Raw genomic sequence first — 18,897 nt, forward strand, 5'->3', positions numbered from 1 at the left:
GCTACAACCCCAGTCTTGTTAATATTTCCTAATTTAGGTTATGCTATTAGGTTTGGTTGACAGTGTGTCCCTAGCCACTCTGTAGGCTACCTAGTGACATCAAGTAACTTTCTTTTCTTTTTCTTCCTATAGAGCATATCATGTCCCAAGTGGGAAAATTTTAGCTGTAAAGGTAAGAATTGGGTATATTCCATGCAAATTTGTGTGTATGAGTCTGTGTGTGAATGTGAATGTGGTTCGCGTGGCGTATATACTCATGGAGGAGGATCCTGGGTGCCCTGTTCTGTTGCTCTCTGTTTTATTCCCTTGAGACAGTCTTACTGAGTCTGGAGCTAGGCTGATCCTCGTCCTTCCTCCCACGGTGTTGGATAGAAGCATTCGACCACATGTGTTATTTTTCAGGGTGTTGGGGATTTGTGCAATAAGTGCTCTTACCTACGGAGCCGTCTCCTCAGCTTTGTGTCGTGAAAGTGTTGGTGCTTGCTGATTTCCTTTCCCCTCTCAGCTTAAGCCATGGGCACACAACCACACTTTTCAACAGTAGGGTGTTTGTTGGCACATGGCCAGGTGCTCTTGCAGTCTGACTGTGACCTGCCTTTACAGATACACCCTCTGCTCCGGCCTGCAAGCTAGTGAGTGCTTGCCGTGCCCCATCTCTGGCTCTGGGCCTTTAGCAATGGAAGGCTCTAGTTTTTGAAAAGCTGCTGTGTGCCAGCTCTCGCGCTACATGTTTTAAAGATTTATCTTTAATCCTTAAAACTATGAGGTAATGCTTACCCATTTTTAGATTTGAAGAAAGTGGTACTTGTGGGGCTGACTTGGCCAAGGTCATTTGGGAGAGGCAGGGTTAAGATTTGAAAAGATGTGCACCTGATCTGTAAAGGTAACATCCTCCAGATGCTGTGCAGCTTTTGTACAAATGACTGCTGTTCAGCCCTCTGTGGTCCACCCGGCCTCTCAAAGTTCATCTCCACAATGCCTTTTTTAATGGCATACACAGTGAGACATTGGTTTCTTTCCCTAACATTTCAGTTTGTATTTCAGTGTCTTATATCTTAAGGAAATTAAGAATTTGGCATAATGGTTCTTTCTTCCTTATTAGAGTTAAACTAAAGCTGAGGCTCAGATCTTCTGGACTGTAGTGCGTTCCAGGGTTGCCTTCCTGCCTCACCTCGCACAGCACTTGCATCCTAGTGGCACGGTGAGGTCTGCGCTTGCCAACAGCCCTGTGAGGGCTCCAGCAGCGCGCTCTCGAGACACCTTCTTCGAAACTCCAAGCAAATTCCATCCACACAGGCACAGCTTGGGAGACACCGTTGAGGTCCTAGTTGCCCTCACATATTACACAGGAAACGATCGGGAGAGTTCCTAGAGTCAGTACTAACTGGATACAGCTCAGGGTCTTCCCCCCTTTCAGCCCACCTTGAACCATCTTCCGTTTCTCCCCTGAGCTCTCCCCTGCTAACTGAGCAGTGTGTTCCTGTCTGTTCAGTTATTTGTTCCTTTCATGTCAGAACAGAGTTAAAAACAGTCACGTCTTAGTTTAGTTATGCCGAGAGAGAGTGTCACTACAACTGATCCAGAACCCTTGGCCTTGTAAATACAATATAAAATGTCATAACTCTACCATAATTAGTTATACTTAGCATAGAATAATATTAGGGTTCATGAGCACAGCTATTTAAATGGGTGTGGCAAAGGACCAGCAACTGTTTCTGGAACAAACTGAAGGTTACTTTTTTAAGGATATGTGTTACAAAATAGCTGTCTAGATTTTCACTGTATGAGAACAGCTGGAGTTTGCAAATAAGCCATTCTTCAGGCTGGACCTTTGAACTGGGCTTGTAACAGGAACTGTGTTGTGTCTGCAGACTGAGGCAAATGGTGATTGATTTTTGTGTATAGACTTGATCTTGACAAACAAAGCAAAAATCATGTAGCTAATGCAGTGGTTATAACTGGAGAAAATGTACGTTGCTTCGGGACAGACAGAATGATGTGTTGACTCTTAGCTCCCAAATTATTATTTAGCTCCCAAATATTTGGAAAATTTCCAAGTATTTTTCATTTACAGACTTCAGTTTAATTCCAGTGTGGTCTAAGAACATACTGTGTAATTGGAATTATTTTAAATTAATTTGGTTCAGATATGGTCTTTGTTGGTGAAACTTCCCTGTGTACATACAAAGAATGTATAATCCAAAGAATATGAAAAGTGTTGTGTAAATCTTTGTTCAATCAAATTTGCTCTTAGTTTTCATATCTTCATATCTGAACTGATTTGATTTTATATTTTCTATCAGTTACCAAAACAAGAGTGTTAAACTCTCTAGCAGTTGGCCCTTGGTCTGGTTCATTTTTCTTACATTTCTGTCACTCTCTGTCATCATTGTTGGGGATGTGCTATTAGTTTCAGTAGGGTTCTTATTATTTGGATGATTTGGTCTCTTTATCTTTATGCAATGACTGTTTTGTTCATTGCAGTCTGTGTTATGAAATCCATATGGTTGATATTAATCTAGCTACAACAGCTAGCTTTTGACTAGTGTTGGCCTTTTACTTTGAGCCTAGTATGTTGCTGTATTAGAAATGAGTTTCTCATAGACAGTATGTAGTTGGGTCTTACTTATAATCTAGTCTGATGATCTCTATTTTTTAATGATGGTGTTGGAGCCATTTACATTTGCTATGCTATGATTGGATTGATATCTCTTGTTCTGTGCATTGTTTTCCATTTTTCCTGGTTGTTTACCTTCCCTCCACTGTTTTTAGTGGTTGTGTAGAGTTTGTAGCATCCATCTTTAGTGTCGTGTAAGATCCTTACAATAGGAGCTGTTCTAGTCAGTGTTTTAAGAGACACCATACCCAGGCAACTCTTATCAAAAGAAGCATTTAAGTGGGGGTTTGCTTACAGTTTCCTAAGGTTAGTCCATGGTCATCATTGGCTGCAGGGATCTAGACTGTCTGGCTTTTGTTTAGAATTTTCAAGATCTGGTTTCAGAGTTGGCTTTGCTGTCCTTGGTGCTCATTGCTGCTCTGTGTCCGCCCTGCCATCTCAGAGTTCTTGTTACAAGTGATAGCTACAGTTTAGAGTATATGGCTATGCTGGGCTTGGCTGTGATGCTCTTTTGTATTTACTATGCTGAGGTTTGTTGAAATTCCTGAATATGTGGGGTCTTAACTTTCACCAAACTTGAAGCACTTTACCCTTTCCTCAGATCATGTTCCTTCTGTGGGAATACGCGTGGCCTGCCCGTTGGCTTTACTTCACTTGTCTTTCCCCTCTTTCAGTTTGAAATAGTTTCTGTTCCTGAATTGTCACTGATCTCTTCCTCTTTATTGTCTTATGTGCTATTCCTCCTGTTCAATGTGGTTTTTATCCCTGTGGTTTCCAGTGTTCTTTTTATCCCTGAAAGTGTAGGTAGGCTTTTTTACTTTAAGAACGTTCTCCATGTTGGTATTTGATGTGCCCAGCCTTTTTTCTACCTTCTAGAGTATATGGAATAATTATGGCAACTGTGCTGGATGGTTTTATGACACAAGCATAAGTCATCTGAAAGCAGGGACTCTCAAGGCTGTAGGAAGACTGCATTGCATTTTCTTAGTTAGTGATTGATGGGGGAGGGCCCAGCCCATTGTAGGTAGAGTGATCTCTGGGCTCATGGTCCTGAGTCCTGTAAGAAAGCAGGCTGAGCAGGCCACATGGAGCAAGCCAGTAAGCAGCTCCCATGGCATGTACATCAGGTTCTGCCTCCAAGTTCCTGATCTGCTTGAGTTCCTGTTCCTTTTTTCCTCTGGTGATGTGGAGGCATAAGCCAAAGAAGCCCTTTCTTCTCCAGTTGGCTTTCAGTCAAGGTATTTTGTCACAACGTAGTAACTCCAGCTAGGACAGATAAGCCAACCAGTTGATGGACCTACAGCTGTCATGCACCTCATTTCTGGATTACTTCCAGTGGATTCCTTTTCTTCTCACTCCAGGTTGTTTTTCTTTTTTATGGGATACTGTAGCATAGGTCGCTAGACATTTTTGCATTCCTATAAATATTCTTAACGTTTGTTCTGAGGTATTGCTGATTTGAAAACAATCTGATTTTTTTAAAGACTTACTTTTGAACTTTGCTTAAAGAAAGGGCCAATCAAACCATCAGCCCAAATTTCCCCATTCTGCTGAAGCAGGACTCCTGATTCTGCCCTGGTGGAGGAAGCACAGGCCACAGAGTGAGGGTTCCTTCTGGCCTGGGTCACTTCCTGCTTCCAGGTCACACTCATCACTCTACTGTCGACTCTGATGTCTGCTTGGTGCTCTGCCAGCCGACCCTGGCAGTCTTGGCCTCTTCTGCCCCAGGCTCTGTCTTCTCAGCTTAAGGGGACTATAAGTTCCACCTGCTTTCCTTTCCTGTCCAGGGACCGGAAGACTTTCTTTAGTCAGTGAAATATGCATGCTTTTTATTACCAACTTAAGCTGTTAGGCTACTGCTGTGTGTGTATGTATCTTGTGGGTTTTGATTGTTGTTGTTTTTTAAGACAGGGTGTCATCATGTATCGCTGGCTAGTCTGTAACTTCCTATGTAGACTGGCTTCAGATTCACAGGGATCTGCCTGTCTCTGCCTCACTAGTGCTGGCATTAAAGGCATGCACCATGATGCTTAGCAAACTGGCTTATTTTGTTTGCCAGGCTTTGTTTCCTTTCCTTTCTTGTCACCAGTGTAATCCAAATGCCTGCTTTTGCTTATTGTGAGACTGTTGGCCAGCTTCTGAATAGTTCTCTCAGTAAATAGAAGTTGCAACTTATTGGTGATTTATGCTGCTAAATATTTTGCATATATTATCTTCAATTTAGACTTTTGCCACCATTCCTGCTTCTCATCCAGCAGGTGCAGAACCTGAAACAATGCAGCTCAACAGCTTGCCCATGGTCCTACACCTAGAAAGCCCAGAGGCCAGGATGTAACCCCCTGCTTTTGCTGATCTCCCCCCCTAGATTCAGTTCCCCAAAATATAGTTCCCTTCTCAAAAGACTCATTTTTCCTTCTATACTGGTTACCTTTCTCATCGCTGAGCCAAAACACCTGACAAAACAATTAAAAGTGGGGAGAACTTATTTTGCTCCACAGTTTGGAGGGGATAGCCATCGTGGCAGCAGGAGTGAGGCAGTGGACCACTCTGCATCTGGGGGGAGGAGAGAGATGAAAACTGGGACTCTACTTCTTTTGTTACTTTTGCTTGGTCCAGGACCCCAGCCTGTGGAGCAGTAGTGCCCTCATTTAGGGTGAGTCTTCCCATCTCAGGCAACCAAGTCTACCCCTCCCAGACACATACAAAAGTTTGTCTCCTAAGTGATTCTGGACCCATTAGATTAGCAATCACTACCGACCATAACGTAGCCCCGACAAACTGAACACTCTCAGGAAGTTGGGACCCACAGTGCTCCAGCAGTCTACTGCTGCTTTTCTAGCGTGATCTTACATTTCCTAGTCTCTGTGCGTTTTGTTCTGTTTTATTTGAGTTTGTCACCTCATCTGAACCTGGGTTGGTTTTTTTTTTTTTTTTTCTCATTTCAACAAGTTAATTCATGTGTGCCTCTCTAATTAGAATGCCTTCAAGCATGCCTTCAACAATATTAGGATCTCCTAAAGGTGAGCAGATGCCATCTTACACATGGCCGTCAGTATCATGTCCATTTTCTCTGACGTATTAAAATCTCTTTGAAAGTGGAACTGACCATTTTCTTGCCTTACCTAAGGGGCCTAGCACACACAGTGAGTGTCTTAACACATCATTTACTGACTGAATACAGTTTTGTTGTTTAATTCATTCACTGATCTTTTGAAGTAACATTCTGAAAACAGGTTTACAACATACAAAATCTCCCTCAGTGCTCTTTGTATGGACCCTTACTTGCCCCTAGAATATTTCTTAGCTTCCTTTATTATACTAAAGGGTGAAATGGAAGGTTAAGAGTTAGAGGCGCATTTGATCTTTTTCTGACCCTCTCCTGACTTTTGTGTGACTTGAACCATGTCACTCGAACCTCTCAATGACCCCAGTTTCCTGGTGTCACAGAGAGACTATGCAGAGCAGCAAATCACAGCCCTGTCTGAATAGATTCACCTGCAGGGTTCTGCTGCCTGCACAGAACTGTGGGGGATTTCATTTCCCGTTAGTGGTCAGTTGGACCACACTTTGAATGTCTGTGTGACCAGGTAGATGAGAGCCCCTCATAGCATTTCCAATTTCTATGCATTCCTAACTGAGTCCTACTTTTTAAAGATAGTCAGCACATTGCAGGATTTCCTTCCTCAGACTTGAAATGTGACAAGAGAATTTTGCAGGTATTTGTAAAAGGAAGATAAATTTTAGGAAAAATAAAAATTCTCTATTCCATGCAATTTAGAAATTTTTCTGCTTCACAGAGCCCATTTAGAAAATTATGCTGAGCATGCATTAGAAATATCTGTCTGATGATCACTGGCATACTTGCTGAAATGCATCCAACCAGCTTGCATTTGTTTGGTGTTGCAAGACCATTGCAGATAAGTAGAGCAGAGAACAAGCACAGATACTGTTAGCCATCTAGCAAACAGAACCTTTCTCTACCATTAATGCCGCCTGTGAAATCTTAACAGTAGGAACCCTTGGGGAATTAACCAGATTCCCAGGATTGTTTGTTTTCTGATTGGGAAAAGAATCCATCTAACAGGATTTCTTAGCTCTGTGTGTAGCATGCGTTGATTATCATTCCGGAGTGCTTTGGATTTCTTCAGTTTTTAAAGCAGCATTTAAATGGACCATTTGATTAATCATTTGTACCCTGGCTGTAATCCTCCCAAATTTCCTTTCTGAGTTGTACATACTGTAAAAGACAATTATGTTGCCACAGATTAAATAAGTGAATTAAAACAGAATAGCGGCTTAATTTGACCTGTGATTTTGTTCTCCTTGCCTTTAGTGGAGCGCATGCCACTCCAGCAAATAAATGAAGTCATCCATGACAGCTCGTGATGAATTACCGTATTTATACTGTATATTTTAATAGTCTCACACTAATTTAAATTGAGCACAGAGTAAATTATAATTCAGTCACTTGACTGCTTGTATTTAACTTGACAGCGCATCCTGTGTGTCCTGGAGGTGGAGGAGAGCAGTGGGAAGGCAGGCAGGCAGGCAGGAAGGCAGAAAGGCAGGCAGGCACTCCATTGCCACCTAAACCCTTCCTCCGGGAGCCGCTTCCAGCTCTTCCGCTTTAGTCAGAAGCACTGCCTCAGCCTGAGCATCGAGGACTTAGGCAGTCCGCACTGTCCTCAGACTTCAAAGGGAAAAATCCATATTCACTGTGATTTTCTCTCTTGCCTTCAGAGGAAGGATTGGTCTGGTTTATTTTTAGCAGTTTTGAAGCTCACTGGCAATAATGCCCAGGGGAAGGGAGTTAACCATTCACCAACCGAAAAACAGCGCATGCGCATGCTATGGTGCCATGGCTTGGCCTTCCCCTCTTAGATTAGCAGAAATGACCTGATTTGCTCTTCTGGGGTTATGGATTCTCCATTCTCTGGATTGTAGCACATCTCAAGAGAGATCCAACCCATTAGAGACAAGTGGATTAGCTTCACAAATTCAGCAGTCACAATCCAGTTTTGGTCAGAGTGGCACTTCAGTTTGTTTTGGTGTTTGTGGTTTTGGTTTAGTGGCAGACATCACACGATCCATTTCCCCTGTGTCTAATAACAGCACATCTGGAGGTCTGTCTGTCAGGAGCCCTTTAATTAAGGTCCACCCCAGTGACTGGGTGCTGTAGTGCGGCCTTGTGCTGGGTGCCAAGGGATAACGTCCATGTGGAGCCCGCCTTGCCCTGGAAGCTTGGAACACTCTGCTCTCCCATAGGTTTTAGGAGTCTCCTGGGGCATTAAAGCCAGTTGTGGTAAAGATGAATAAGGGTCAGGCCAGACATGAATTCTCATGAAGGGTTTTGAGGTGGGTGTCTGGAGGTGGCGAGGCGTTCAAGCTGGGTCTGAAAGGTCAAACCAGCTTTTGTAATCAGTGACTGTGGAGTGGAGAGAGGAAACACTCTTAAGGTGTCATGGTTGGGGCAGGAGGGGCTGTGTAGGAGGAGTGAGCAGAGGGGTCAGCTGGTGACTTGGAGCTGCAGCGTCCTCGGGTGATGGAACTCAGGCGAGGCTCTTGATCAAGGGAAAGGTAAGGTCTCAGTAGACTGGAGTTAATTCCCAAGTGTTGGCTAGCTGAATGCAGTGCCTCCCACCATCCTTTCTTTCTACTTAAATGGGTACCAGCTTCAAGAACATACATATTAGAATAGTCATTTTCTTTCCTTGCTGCTTACATAATTCCTAACTTTTGCTTTATTTAGTGTATTCTTCATTTGTGATTCAAAGTGTATTTCAGTGCTGTTAGATGTAAAATGGCACTATTACAGAAATCGTGAAGGTTAAAAGTTTTTACATAGAAATGTTTTGAATCAAATTCTGCCACAATTCTTAAAAATTCTGCCTTTAAGAATAATTTTTTACAAAGCAGCATTTTTAAAATGTTTTCACTAAAGTGCTTGGTGGTTGAGCTGGGGTTGTGACTCTTCAGTAGCCTACTTGACCAGCAACTGTGAGAAGGCTTATGTTCCATCCCCAGAGCACACACCTGCCTAAGGAAAGAGAAAAGTCTTTGAGTTAAACTAGAGCATGTCCTAGGCAGGGACATTATGTACATACACTTGGACATTTCTGTGTTATAAAATCCACCTCAGTAGCAGATACTTAAGGAAAAAAAAAACCACACAGCACACCAAGAGGTCCTGGCAAGCCTGGAGAGTCAGGTGGCTTTAGCACCTTCTCGGCCTCAAGTCTGTCAGCATTTGTAAAGAAACATTACCCACATGGGAGGAAGTAGGGTGACAGGGTTTTTAAACCCCTGTTTCTTTTATTTCTAAAAATCCCATTTAAAAATGTTATTTTATTTACCATCCCCTCTGCTTATCTCAGAGTGTCTGGCTCACAGGGCTCTTTGCTTTTAATGATCTTCTGAAAATAGCCAGTGTGGCTAAAATAGGGTACATAAATTGAGTGTTATAACTTAACTGACTTTTAAAGCCATTAATGCTGACCTCTGAGACCTGGCTTCTTCCAGGATCCCATCAATCACTTCTGTACCGCCTCCTCCAGTGCAAAGGCTTAGGTCCTGAGACAGTTTTTTTGGTGCAGGGGTCTGTGGGGCACTGAATATTTCTCTAGCTCTTGTGTTTCACATGCTATGAAACTTGAAGGTAGGCAAATGTGTTTACCCTGCTGTGTGTTTGACTTCAGGTTATTCTGTTAGACATTACGCTGGAGCTTCAGAAGCAGATCATGTCTGAGCTGGAGATTCTTTATAAGGTAATGCTTTTCCTGGTCACTTTAATATATAAACATGCATGTGGTATTAGCTTCCAGATGTTAAACTACTTTTGTCTCATTTTTGTTACAGTGTGACTCATCATATATAATAGGATTTTACGGGGCATTTTTTGTAGAAAACAGGATTTCAATTTGTACAGAATTCATGGACGGTGAGTTTTTTCCTTTAAACTACAGTAAAAATGATTCTTGAAATCACTTGCCTTAAACTTAGTTTTGATATAGATTCAGGTAGAACTTAGGATGATTGACATGTGTCAGTTATTGCCTTTTTTACCCTAGCAATTCTCTTGCCATTAAGGCTCCTGGTATTAAATATTTGTAGCTGGGCTGTAATTTCAAGAATGCTAGTTGATTTCCTTTTGCTAAAAATTAAACAGGACAATGGCCCGCGGGTCCACTCGGCGCACGGTGCCTGCTGCCTCTGTGAAGTCTGCCTTTGCTGGAGACAGATGTTCTGTTCTTTTAATGTTTCAGTCGCCAAGACAGATTTTCTTCTAAGGAAATCTATTAACCCAATGTCCTGTGTCTTTCAGAAAGAAATAGGTTCTTAATTGCTAGACAAGAAATTGTTTTCAACACAGCTGTTTAGCCGAGATGAGTTTGGCTGTCTTTGGAGTTGAGTCCTCTCCTCCCCTGCTTTCCAGTCATCGCTGTCAGTCGCTCTTCCTTGATCTGAATACTGTGACAGGACACAAACTTCTAGAATCCTATCACTGGAATGTTGCCATTACTCTTGGCTATTCCTTTTAACTCTGGACAAATTTTCACCTTTTACAAGGTCAGTTTTCAGTATCTAGCCTCCATTAAAATGCAGCATATGTGCCTTTCTGCATTTTTAAGTACATGCAAACATACCATACATAAACACACACACATACATACCACACACATACCACAAATATACCGCCATACATATATACACACACACCACAAGTATAACACATACACACACTACATGTATTCATACACACACACCACACATACACATACTACACTTAAATACACAAATTACACATATACCATTCAGACCACAATTATCCCACATATCACACATATACACACTACATACATACATACATACATACATACCACATATACACACCACACTTACCACACATACACACACTGTACATACAAACACTGCACATACATACACACACCATATATCTACTACACACACATAAATGCATGCACCTTTTCACTTTTTTAGGTATATGTACCATACATACACATGCATGCACATACATCACACATGCACAGATATACACACTGTGCATACATAAACATACATACCACATACATACACCCCACACACACACCATGTATATCATACACGTACACACTCACACAAGCACACATGCCCCACACATACATGCATACCACAAATACACACAAGTACACTCACATACACACACACACCACAAACACACACAGGTGTATTCACAAACACACCACATACCTTTGTGAGTACCCTTGGGATGATGCCGAATTATATAACCACACAGGTGGTGCAGGATACCAATTAGAAAGCATGGATTTGAAATCCAAATACAGGTCATTCTTGAACTTTAATTATTTGAGATCTGCATAGTTTTTCAGTTACATTCAGATACTTTTTATTAAGGTAGAACTCAGAGACTGTAATTCACCTTTTTGAAACACAGTTGCCATCTAATTTCAATACCATCTAAAGAGAAATTCCCAGCTAACTTAAGCTACTTATCTCCTTCCCCTCCCTCTATCCCCAGCAGTCACGGGTCTCCTCCTGGCCCCGTGGATGTGCCCATTTTGGATATTGCACACTGCATGTCAGTGGAGTCCTATGGTCTACAGACTTCGTGCCTGGTGTCTCTTGCTTAGTATACTATGTCCAAGTTCATCCATGACTGCAGCAGTAGTAGGCTGTCATCCCCTTTCATCACGGGATAGTGTTATATAGCATTTGCTTGTTTTGTTTTAGTTGATGGTCACTTGGGATATTTCCATTTCTTGGTTTTACATCTAAAAATATATTTATTTTTATTGTGTGTCTGTGTGTGTGAGTGCAAGCCCACGCAGGTGTGCATCTGTGCTACTGCCTGTGGAGGTCAAAGGACAGCTTACGGGAGCTCACCCTCTTCTCCCACCTTGTGGGTTCCAGGGGTCAAATTCAGCTCATAGGCTTGATGGCAATGAAGTTGCCATATCCTGTGGCAGCTCTTAATTTTTGAGGAATTGTCAAGCTGTTCTAGCCTGTCTACTCTGTCAGTAATTGCAAGTCATTTGCAGTTTCTGTAATTACTAAAGAAATATTACAACTCAACAATAAAAACAAGTCACTCATTTTAGAAACAAATAATAGATTTGGGTATGTATTTCTCAAAGGAAGATGTACAATGGTCAACAGCCATTGTACATGAAAAGACATTCATCAACAGTGATTGTTAGGAAAACCTAAATCAGAACCAAGTACACACACAGACACACACACAAATCAACCATATAATGGTAAGTGTCGGCAAAGGCACGGAGAAGTTGGAATCCTCAGACAATGTTGGTGTGAATCTGAAGTGGTGTAATTAGACTAGAACAGCTTGACACTTCTTCACGAATTAAACAGTTACCACAGGGCCTAGCGAGTCTTCTACTACTACAGAAGCCCAAGACAACTGACTAGCACACGTCCACAGTACAGCATGACTCACAAGTGACCAACATGGCTCAGCAAAGAGAGGCACTTGCCCTTGATTGCGTCTTTCTTCTGCCTTCTGCTGCTATTGGTCCTGTGTCTTTCAGCTACTGTACATTTAACCTCAGAAGTTCCTGTATTTTTCCATGTAATTTCTAACTGTATTAATAGCCTATGTTTTAGGGGAGTGATCTTTAGGTCTTTAAACGTGGTTTATCTTAGTCACATAGACATGGTGATTTGGAGCTTAGTGCACAGTCTCTGTTCATACACAACAAAGCACACAAAATCAAAACGCATACAGGTTCTCTGTATTGCCCTCCAGCTTCCGTCTCCTCCCTCCTGTGCAGTCCAGTTTCTTCACAATTCCTCTCTAATTGGTTTATTTTTAACTCACACTGTGATCAATTGTCAGTATTTACTGAACACTTTTTTTTTTCAGATACGCTTTAAAGCTGAGGACACCACAGTGGCCAACACTTAGCCCTTTTCCTCAAGGAATATGTATTCTAGAGTAACCCATCTCCTCCAGGGGTAAATGTTGTAGAGTACCCTTGTCCTAGCAGGATACATGTTCTAGAGTAACCCTTCGCTTACAGGGTAATGTTCTAGAATGATCCGTGTTCTCACAAAGCACGTGTTCTAGAGTAACCTTTCTCCTTCAATGGCATGTGTTCTGGAGGAACCCTTGTCCTCATAGGGCAGATGTTATAGAGTACTCTTGTCCTCGTGGGGTATGTTCTACAGACATATGGTACATTCTCAGGGAGGGATACATCAGTGAGAGCACTGAGCAGGATAGGTGGGCTAATAAAGCAGGTGCAGGGCACCGGAGACAGAGTGGCAGTGAGCAGAGACTTGGGACCACTGGGATGATCTTAGAGGCAGAGAGAAGAGCAGGTGTTCGTGCTCCCAGTTGGACCCAAGACCACTATGGTGACTGGAGAATGATGTTGAAAGGACCAGAGTCTGCCCCGGAGGCATGTGTGATCAGGGCATAGACCAAGCAAGAGATGTGCACCTCGGAACCTCTAGCAAGGAGTTTAAGCCTGAGACTGAATTTCTTAGGAAGGCATTGGAAAGTGTTTTAGGGAAAGACTGTGGTCAACTCTCATATTCAGTCAAAACAAAATCTATATAGAAACATCCAGATGGAAGATCTCAGAGTACAGACATGTTTCAGTTATCACCACGGGAATAAATTGTTTCCCCCAAAAAGGCCTACATTGCAGAAAAGGAAAGGACTTTTATAAAGTTTCAACTAGCAGAAACTTAAATGGACCTTGCATTAAAGTTTTTTGCCCATGTTGTTAACATTAATGATGACTGTGGTCACTTAAGGCAAATGTGAAGATTATCACGATGGTGTTGCTGCTTCTCACTCCTCACTTCATATTTACAGTTATCCTATGTGCAGAGACTACTCACAGTTAAGATCTTGAAATATGGCAACAGAGACCTTTGGATCTGCTTAGGTGAAGATGGCGGGCCTAATCTACCAGCAGGAACCTGCAACTCTCCAGTGCTGTGCATCAGTTTCTGCTGATCTACAGCAGCCATCCCCTGGCTTACTGTGTGCATGGTGGCAGGCAGTGCAATAATTGCCCGTGGGGGCAGAGGGAATGTGGCCAGGGAAGACAAAAGAGTAACACTCACAGAGCAAGGCTGTGAGCTTGAATAAGGAGCTAAAAGTTCAAACACTGGAGCCACAGATAACATGAATTTCCAAATGTCCAGTCTAACGTAAGGCCAGGAGCTGGAGCTTAGTGAAAGGGCCTTTGCCTCATGAGTCTGAGATCCCAGGTTCCATTCCCAGGCCAGTCAAAAAGCAGTCGTGAATAGCAAATCTCAGGCAACATTTTTTTTAAAGATTTATTTATTATTTATACATTATTCTGCCGCATGTACATGCCAGGAGAGGGCACAGGATCTCATCATAGATGGCTGTGAGCCACCATGTGGTTGCTGGGAATTGAACTCAGGACCTTTGGTAGAACAGCCAGTGCTCTTAACCTCTGAGCCATCTCTCCAGCCTCAGGAAACATTTAACTGTCAGTGTGTGCCATCACGTTGCAGAGAGGGAAGACCGACCTAAAGTTCACATGTGAATTTCACTGTCGTGTGATGATGCGGGAGAGGGAATTCTGTGTGGGGATGTTCGGAGGCTCTGCTCCTCTGGACTCTGCTCTCAGCTGACTTTTGAGTATGGTGGGCCCATTTATGTTTATGGGACTCATTTGAGTATGGTGGGCCCATTTATGTTTATGGGACACATTTATGTTTATGTTTCAAATAAGGTCAAATAAGGTTGGTGGAGTCATCATTAATGGTCCCTCTAGCACTAATGTTTATGGTGTGCTAAGCCAAAGAGTTGCCTTTGGAGAGGTATATGAAACAGAAGTGGCACCAAAACCAAATGAGAACTAACCCAAACCTGCTTCCATTTAGCCTGCTGAGAGGGAGTTCTCGTTGGAATTGCCAGGCTCTCTTGACTTAGTAGATCTGCAGTATCATTTTTTTCACCTCTGAATTCATCTCTGTGAGCATGGGAAGGTTGGGGTGCCTCTGAGGGCACAGAGCCAGCTATGTGAGGACCTGTCCATGTTGGCAGCTGGGAACTGGGATACAAGCTCCAGTGAACTACCTCTAGATACGTTTCCTTTTTGCTTATTTTATTAATAATATTGTCAGGCCACCTTTGGTTTTCAGTTTAGCTTGGTAAAACCACTGTCCATGTAGGTACTTACAGCCACTCCGGTAGCCTACCTAGAAATAAATCCCCTTGGGCTGGAGAGGTGGCTCAGAGGTTAAGAGCACTGGCCGCTCTTCCAGAGGTCCAGAGTTCAGTTCCCAGCAACCACATGGTGGCTCCCAACCATCTGTAATGAGACCTGGTGCCCTCTTCTGCTTACAGGTGTACATGCAGACAGAACACTGTATACATAATAAATAAATTTAAAGGAAGAAAGAAGGAAATCCCCTCCTTAAACTTCTTGCTGGTTCCTGTGGGTGGGCTTGTTCCTCCAAGTGTTGAGGTCATTGGCTTTCTAAGGACTTGGGCTAGTAAGCTGTTATTGTCAGTTTTCCGGATACCACAGGCAAGCTTTTTCATCTTGAGCTTGCTCATCCGTGCAGCTGCCAATTCACCTGAAAAATCAATGGGACCACAACTATTTTTCTGCCACGTTTTCACTTTTATTGCCTCTGTAATTGTAATAAAAATATTTTAGTAAATAAGGATGTTTCTGCTCATTGCAGAAATGTTTTTCTCCCCACAATCTTCCCAGTATGATTGAGAGCCACAGCACAAAGTTAGTTATTCTCTGTCTATTCTCAGCCTTGTGCTCAGAGTCTGGGAGCTGAGAGCAGAAATGACCTAAAGGAATGGTCATTTCCCTACACCTGCTGTCATCAGGGCACGTGAGAAGCCATAGCTCTGTGACGCGCGTGTCACTTTAACAGAGCAGTAGCTTTAAGGAGCATAGCATACCATAGGAATATATTTGCACAGGGCACACCCTCAACTGCATTTCAGAAGAGCGGCATGCTTCATCTTCAGACCTCATTAGGCATGCTTAAAGTCGTCAGTAGTCACATAAATACGAAATTTTAGCCTTGATAGGAAAAATGGAAGTTTCTTCCCAAATATCCGGGGTGCCCTCTTCAAATCAGTGAAAGACTAAACCCCAGTTTAACTCTTAAGGGGGTATATGCATTAACCTAGTTCTCATACTGTTAGTGAGTGAAATGTTTGTTCCCTGAAGGGTACGTAAGTTTTTTAGATTCTTAGAGCACTTATAAATGCCAACCATGAACCCGCGGTCCTAGGTTTATAGTCCCCAGTGGGCTGGGCTTTCAAGCCAGCTGCCTTGGGAATGCGCAGTGAACGCAGTAACTGCAGCGAGGCTGTTGCTGCAGCTGATTTGCAGTCCTTTCCTGGATGCTGCTTGAGAGCATCATAGTCAGCCAGATTACGTTTCCTTTGGTTTGAGAAGTCCGAGAGTTACTGTTTTGTTTTGTTTTGTTTTGTTTTGTTTTGTTTGCTAGATCTATAGGATAGAAATGCTAGTGAAAGTGGGTAAGAATTAAACCCAAATCCTCTGCCAATTTTAGCTTAACTAAGAATGACTATCCAGGCACAGTGGCTTACTTTTTATCCCAGTACCAGAAGGCAGAAGCAGCTAGATCTATCTCTGAGTTGTGAGGCCAGCCTGATCGGTAGAGTGAGTTCCAGACCAGCCTGAGCTACATGGTGAGAACCTATCTCAAAACAGAAAGCCTGCAAACAGAAAACCCGGAATGACTGGACGGCACATAGTAGCACATCCACTTGGCGGGTGTCCTGATTCTGAGGGCCTCCGCTGGGCCGGCCTTTTTCCCTGCCAACATTTACCTCAGATGAGCATGGACAGGAGGACAGAACAAATACATGTAGCGGTTTTTCAGTTTTGGAAAATGTCAAAGGTGATTTAACAAAAGTTAAAGCTGACAAGTAAGCAGTATAGTAGTGAGTCACAGTTTAGTAAAAATAAGTTAGAGAACCAGTGAGATGGCTCTGCAAGCCAAGGCACCTTCAAACCAAGCCCAGCAACCTTAGTTCAGTCCCTGGGGACACCCAGTGCGAGGGAAAAACAAGCTCTCAAAGCTGACCTCTGACCTCCACAGGTGGGTAAACCTCCCATGCATACACACAACAACTAAGTAAAATGTAATTAAAATAAACCAGTTAGAACTTGAAGAGATTATGTTTTGTTGTCTTGTTTTTACTTCACTGGTTTTCTCAGTTATCAGGAGCCACGAGTTGATGAGTTGTTTCTCATGCTACCTCACGTCAAAAGTAACTTCATGCAGAAAATGTGGCATTGCTGTGTCTGCTTTATTAGTCTTTGCGTGTATTTTGAAATTCATACCTACCCACATTTGTTTGCTAAGTATGAAAATTCTAAGACAGGGCCCAGGTTTCCACATGGAACAGTGGCACGCAGGCCTTGCAGGTGCGGCCATCGGCTTCATTTTCCCGGTTTTGTCTGCATCCATCTCACTGACTGGAGGTGCTTAGCCTCCCCGCCTACTTTCCTTAGCTTTTAATGACTGTGGATTTCAGAACAGAAGCAGCTGGCCGTGCTCTTCTGGAAGTACAATTATGTCATTCACAAAGATAGAACTAAAAACCTACTTTGCTCTACATATCCAGTATGACCTAAGAAAATGGAAACCATATTCTCACAAGGCATACACAAAGCAGACTCAGGTGTGCTGACTTGGTGGCTTTGTTTGTGGTAACAGACTATCTTTGTCTCTGCAGGGGGGTCTTTGGATGTATATAGGAAAATTCCAGAGCACGTCCTTGGAAGAATTGCAGTAGCAGTAAGTATATAGGCTTTGGCGTTAGAGAATTCTGATTATTTAACCCTTTCCATCACGCCTATTCCTGTGTCTTCAAATATGTCTTCTTCTGGTCTCAGCCGGCCGTCAGGTTCTTCTCACTGCCCATCATTTCCTCTTTTTGTGGGCTAGCCCCCAGCAGAGCCCATCTGGCTTGTCAATCCTCTGTAATCGCAGGGACCGTGGCACCTGGGTTCCTAATTTCATCAAAGAGAAAACTGTTATAGGGAACACTTATAGTTATAGACATAAAGTTTTAAAATAGTTTAAAAATTTGAATTTGAGAAACAGTCTCTGTACAAAATACTGCTTATGGTTTTGCAGTCTTCTGCTCTTGGTTTTCATTTTATCTTTTGGAGACTATTTCTAGGATCCTGTGCTGTTTGCAATGAAAAAGTTTTCCTATCTTCTGTACTCAGTAATAAATAGACAAATTATTTCACCTAAACTGGCATTATTTTGTAAGTCCCAGATTTGATATTTGGAATAATGTAAGCTGACCATGTCTAAGAAGAGTCGCTGGGTACTATAATCGTGAACAGTTGCTAAAGTAAAGGCACTCTGCTAAATTAAGTGCTTTAATGCAGAACAAAGTGATTATATCATGTACCATTTAATTAAATGGCTTATTTTCACATTCATTATACATCAAACTGACAACTCAAATTCTTTAATCCAACATGGACACTTACTCAGGCTTGGTTCATTGTAATTCACAGCTTTCCTTTTTTCTTTCTAATTATGAGTGTGAGCTGCCCAGGGTGATGAGCACTCTCCCTTGTGATGCTGCCTCTGCAAGCAGCTTCTAATCTACCCGTGGAGGCAGATTATTCAGAATGAAATTTGAGTACCAAAATCAGTGTTGGAGATGAAAATAAAAATGTTTCCTTTCCTCTTCTAATCTCAGAGGGGAATGCTTGCTTTGTGGCTTTTGGCAGTTCTTGGCCCTGGAGTTTAATAACACGTATAATAAAGGGCAAGAAGAGGCAAGGAAAGCAGCTGGAAAGCAGGGTAGTCTACAAGTCCTGTGTTCTGTCTTCTATTGAGCTCCTGAAAATAGAAACCTGCCTTGTTCAGTGAAGAAGCGTGTTCTTCTTAGGCCTCATCAATCTTGCTTCCCTCCCTTGTAGAACACAAACAAGGCCACTGGGCTTTCTGATTTAACCAGGATGGGAACGTTGTACCATGAACAGTCAGCAGGAAAACATCCAGCTTTGAATACAGGGATTGCTGTTTGGGTGTTTGAAAATTTTGCAAAATGTTGTATTTGGGAGAAGCATTAAAATGAGTGCTAGTCCAAGTTGGGTTGATGTACCCCATATGTAGTTTTTGGTCAGGAGCAGTCTCTTATAAAACAAGGCCCATTCCTCACTCATTTTAAGGCCCTGGTGATGAAAGCTTTGATGGCTGGAGTAGAAGAAATGCTTTTGACAACTTTG

General features: G+C 42.6%; 1 protein-coding gene across 31 annotated transcripts in view; it reads left to right on the forward strand.

Moving 5' to 3' along the window:
• Map2k5 (mitogen-activated protein kinase kinase 5) overlaps positions 1-18,897 on the forward strand; it is a 222,029-nt gene that overhangs the window by 76,829 nt on the left and 126,303 nt on the right. For 30 of the 31 annotated variants that reach the window (XM_060384939.1, XM_060384937.1, XM_060384938.1 and 27 more), the window contains 4 exons: positions 133-172; positions 9,313-9,381; positions 9,473-9,554; positions 17,379-17,440. In XM_060384939.1, the coding sequence (XP_060240922.1) occupies positions 133-172; positions 9,313-9,381; positions 9,473-9,554; positions 17,379-17,440 (253 nt within the window). The remainder of the gene's footprint in view (positions 1-132; positions 173-9,312; positions 9,382-9,472; positions 9,555-17,378; positions 17,441-18,897) is intronic. The other variant, XM_060384945.1, reaches the window with a different exon arrangement.

The sequence above is a fragment of the Meriones unguiculatus genome, chromosome 6, assembly GCF_030254825.1.
Source record: "Meriones unguiculatus strain TT.TT164.6M chromosome 6, Bangor_MerUng_6.1, whole genome shotgun sequence".
NCBI lineage: Eukaryota > Metazoa > Chordata > Mammalia > Rodentia > Muridae > Meriones > Meriones unguiculatus.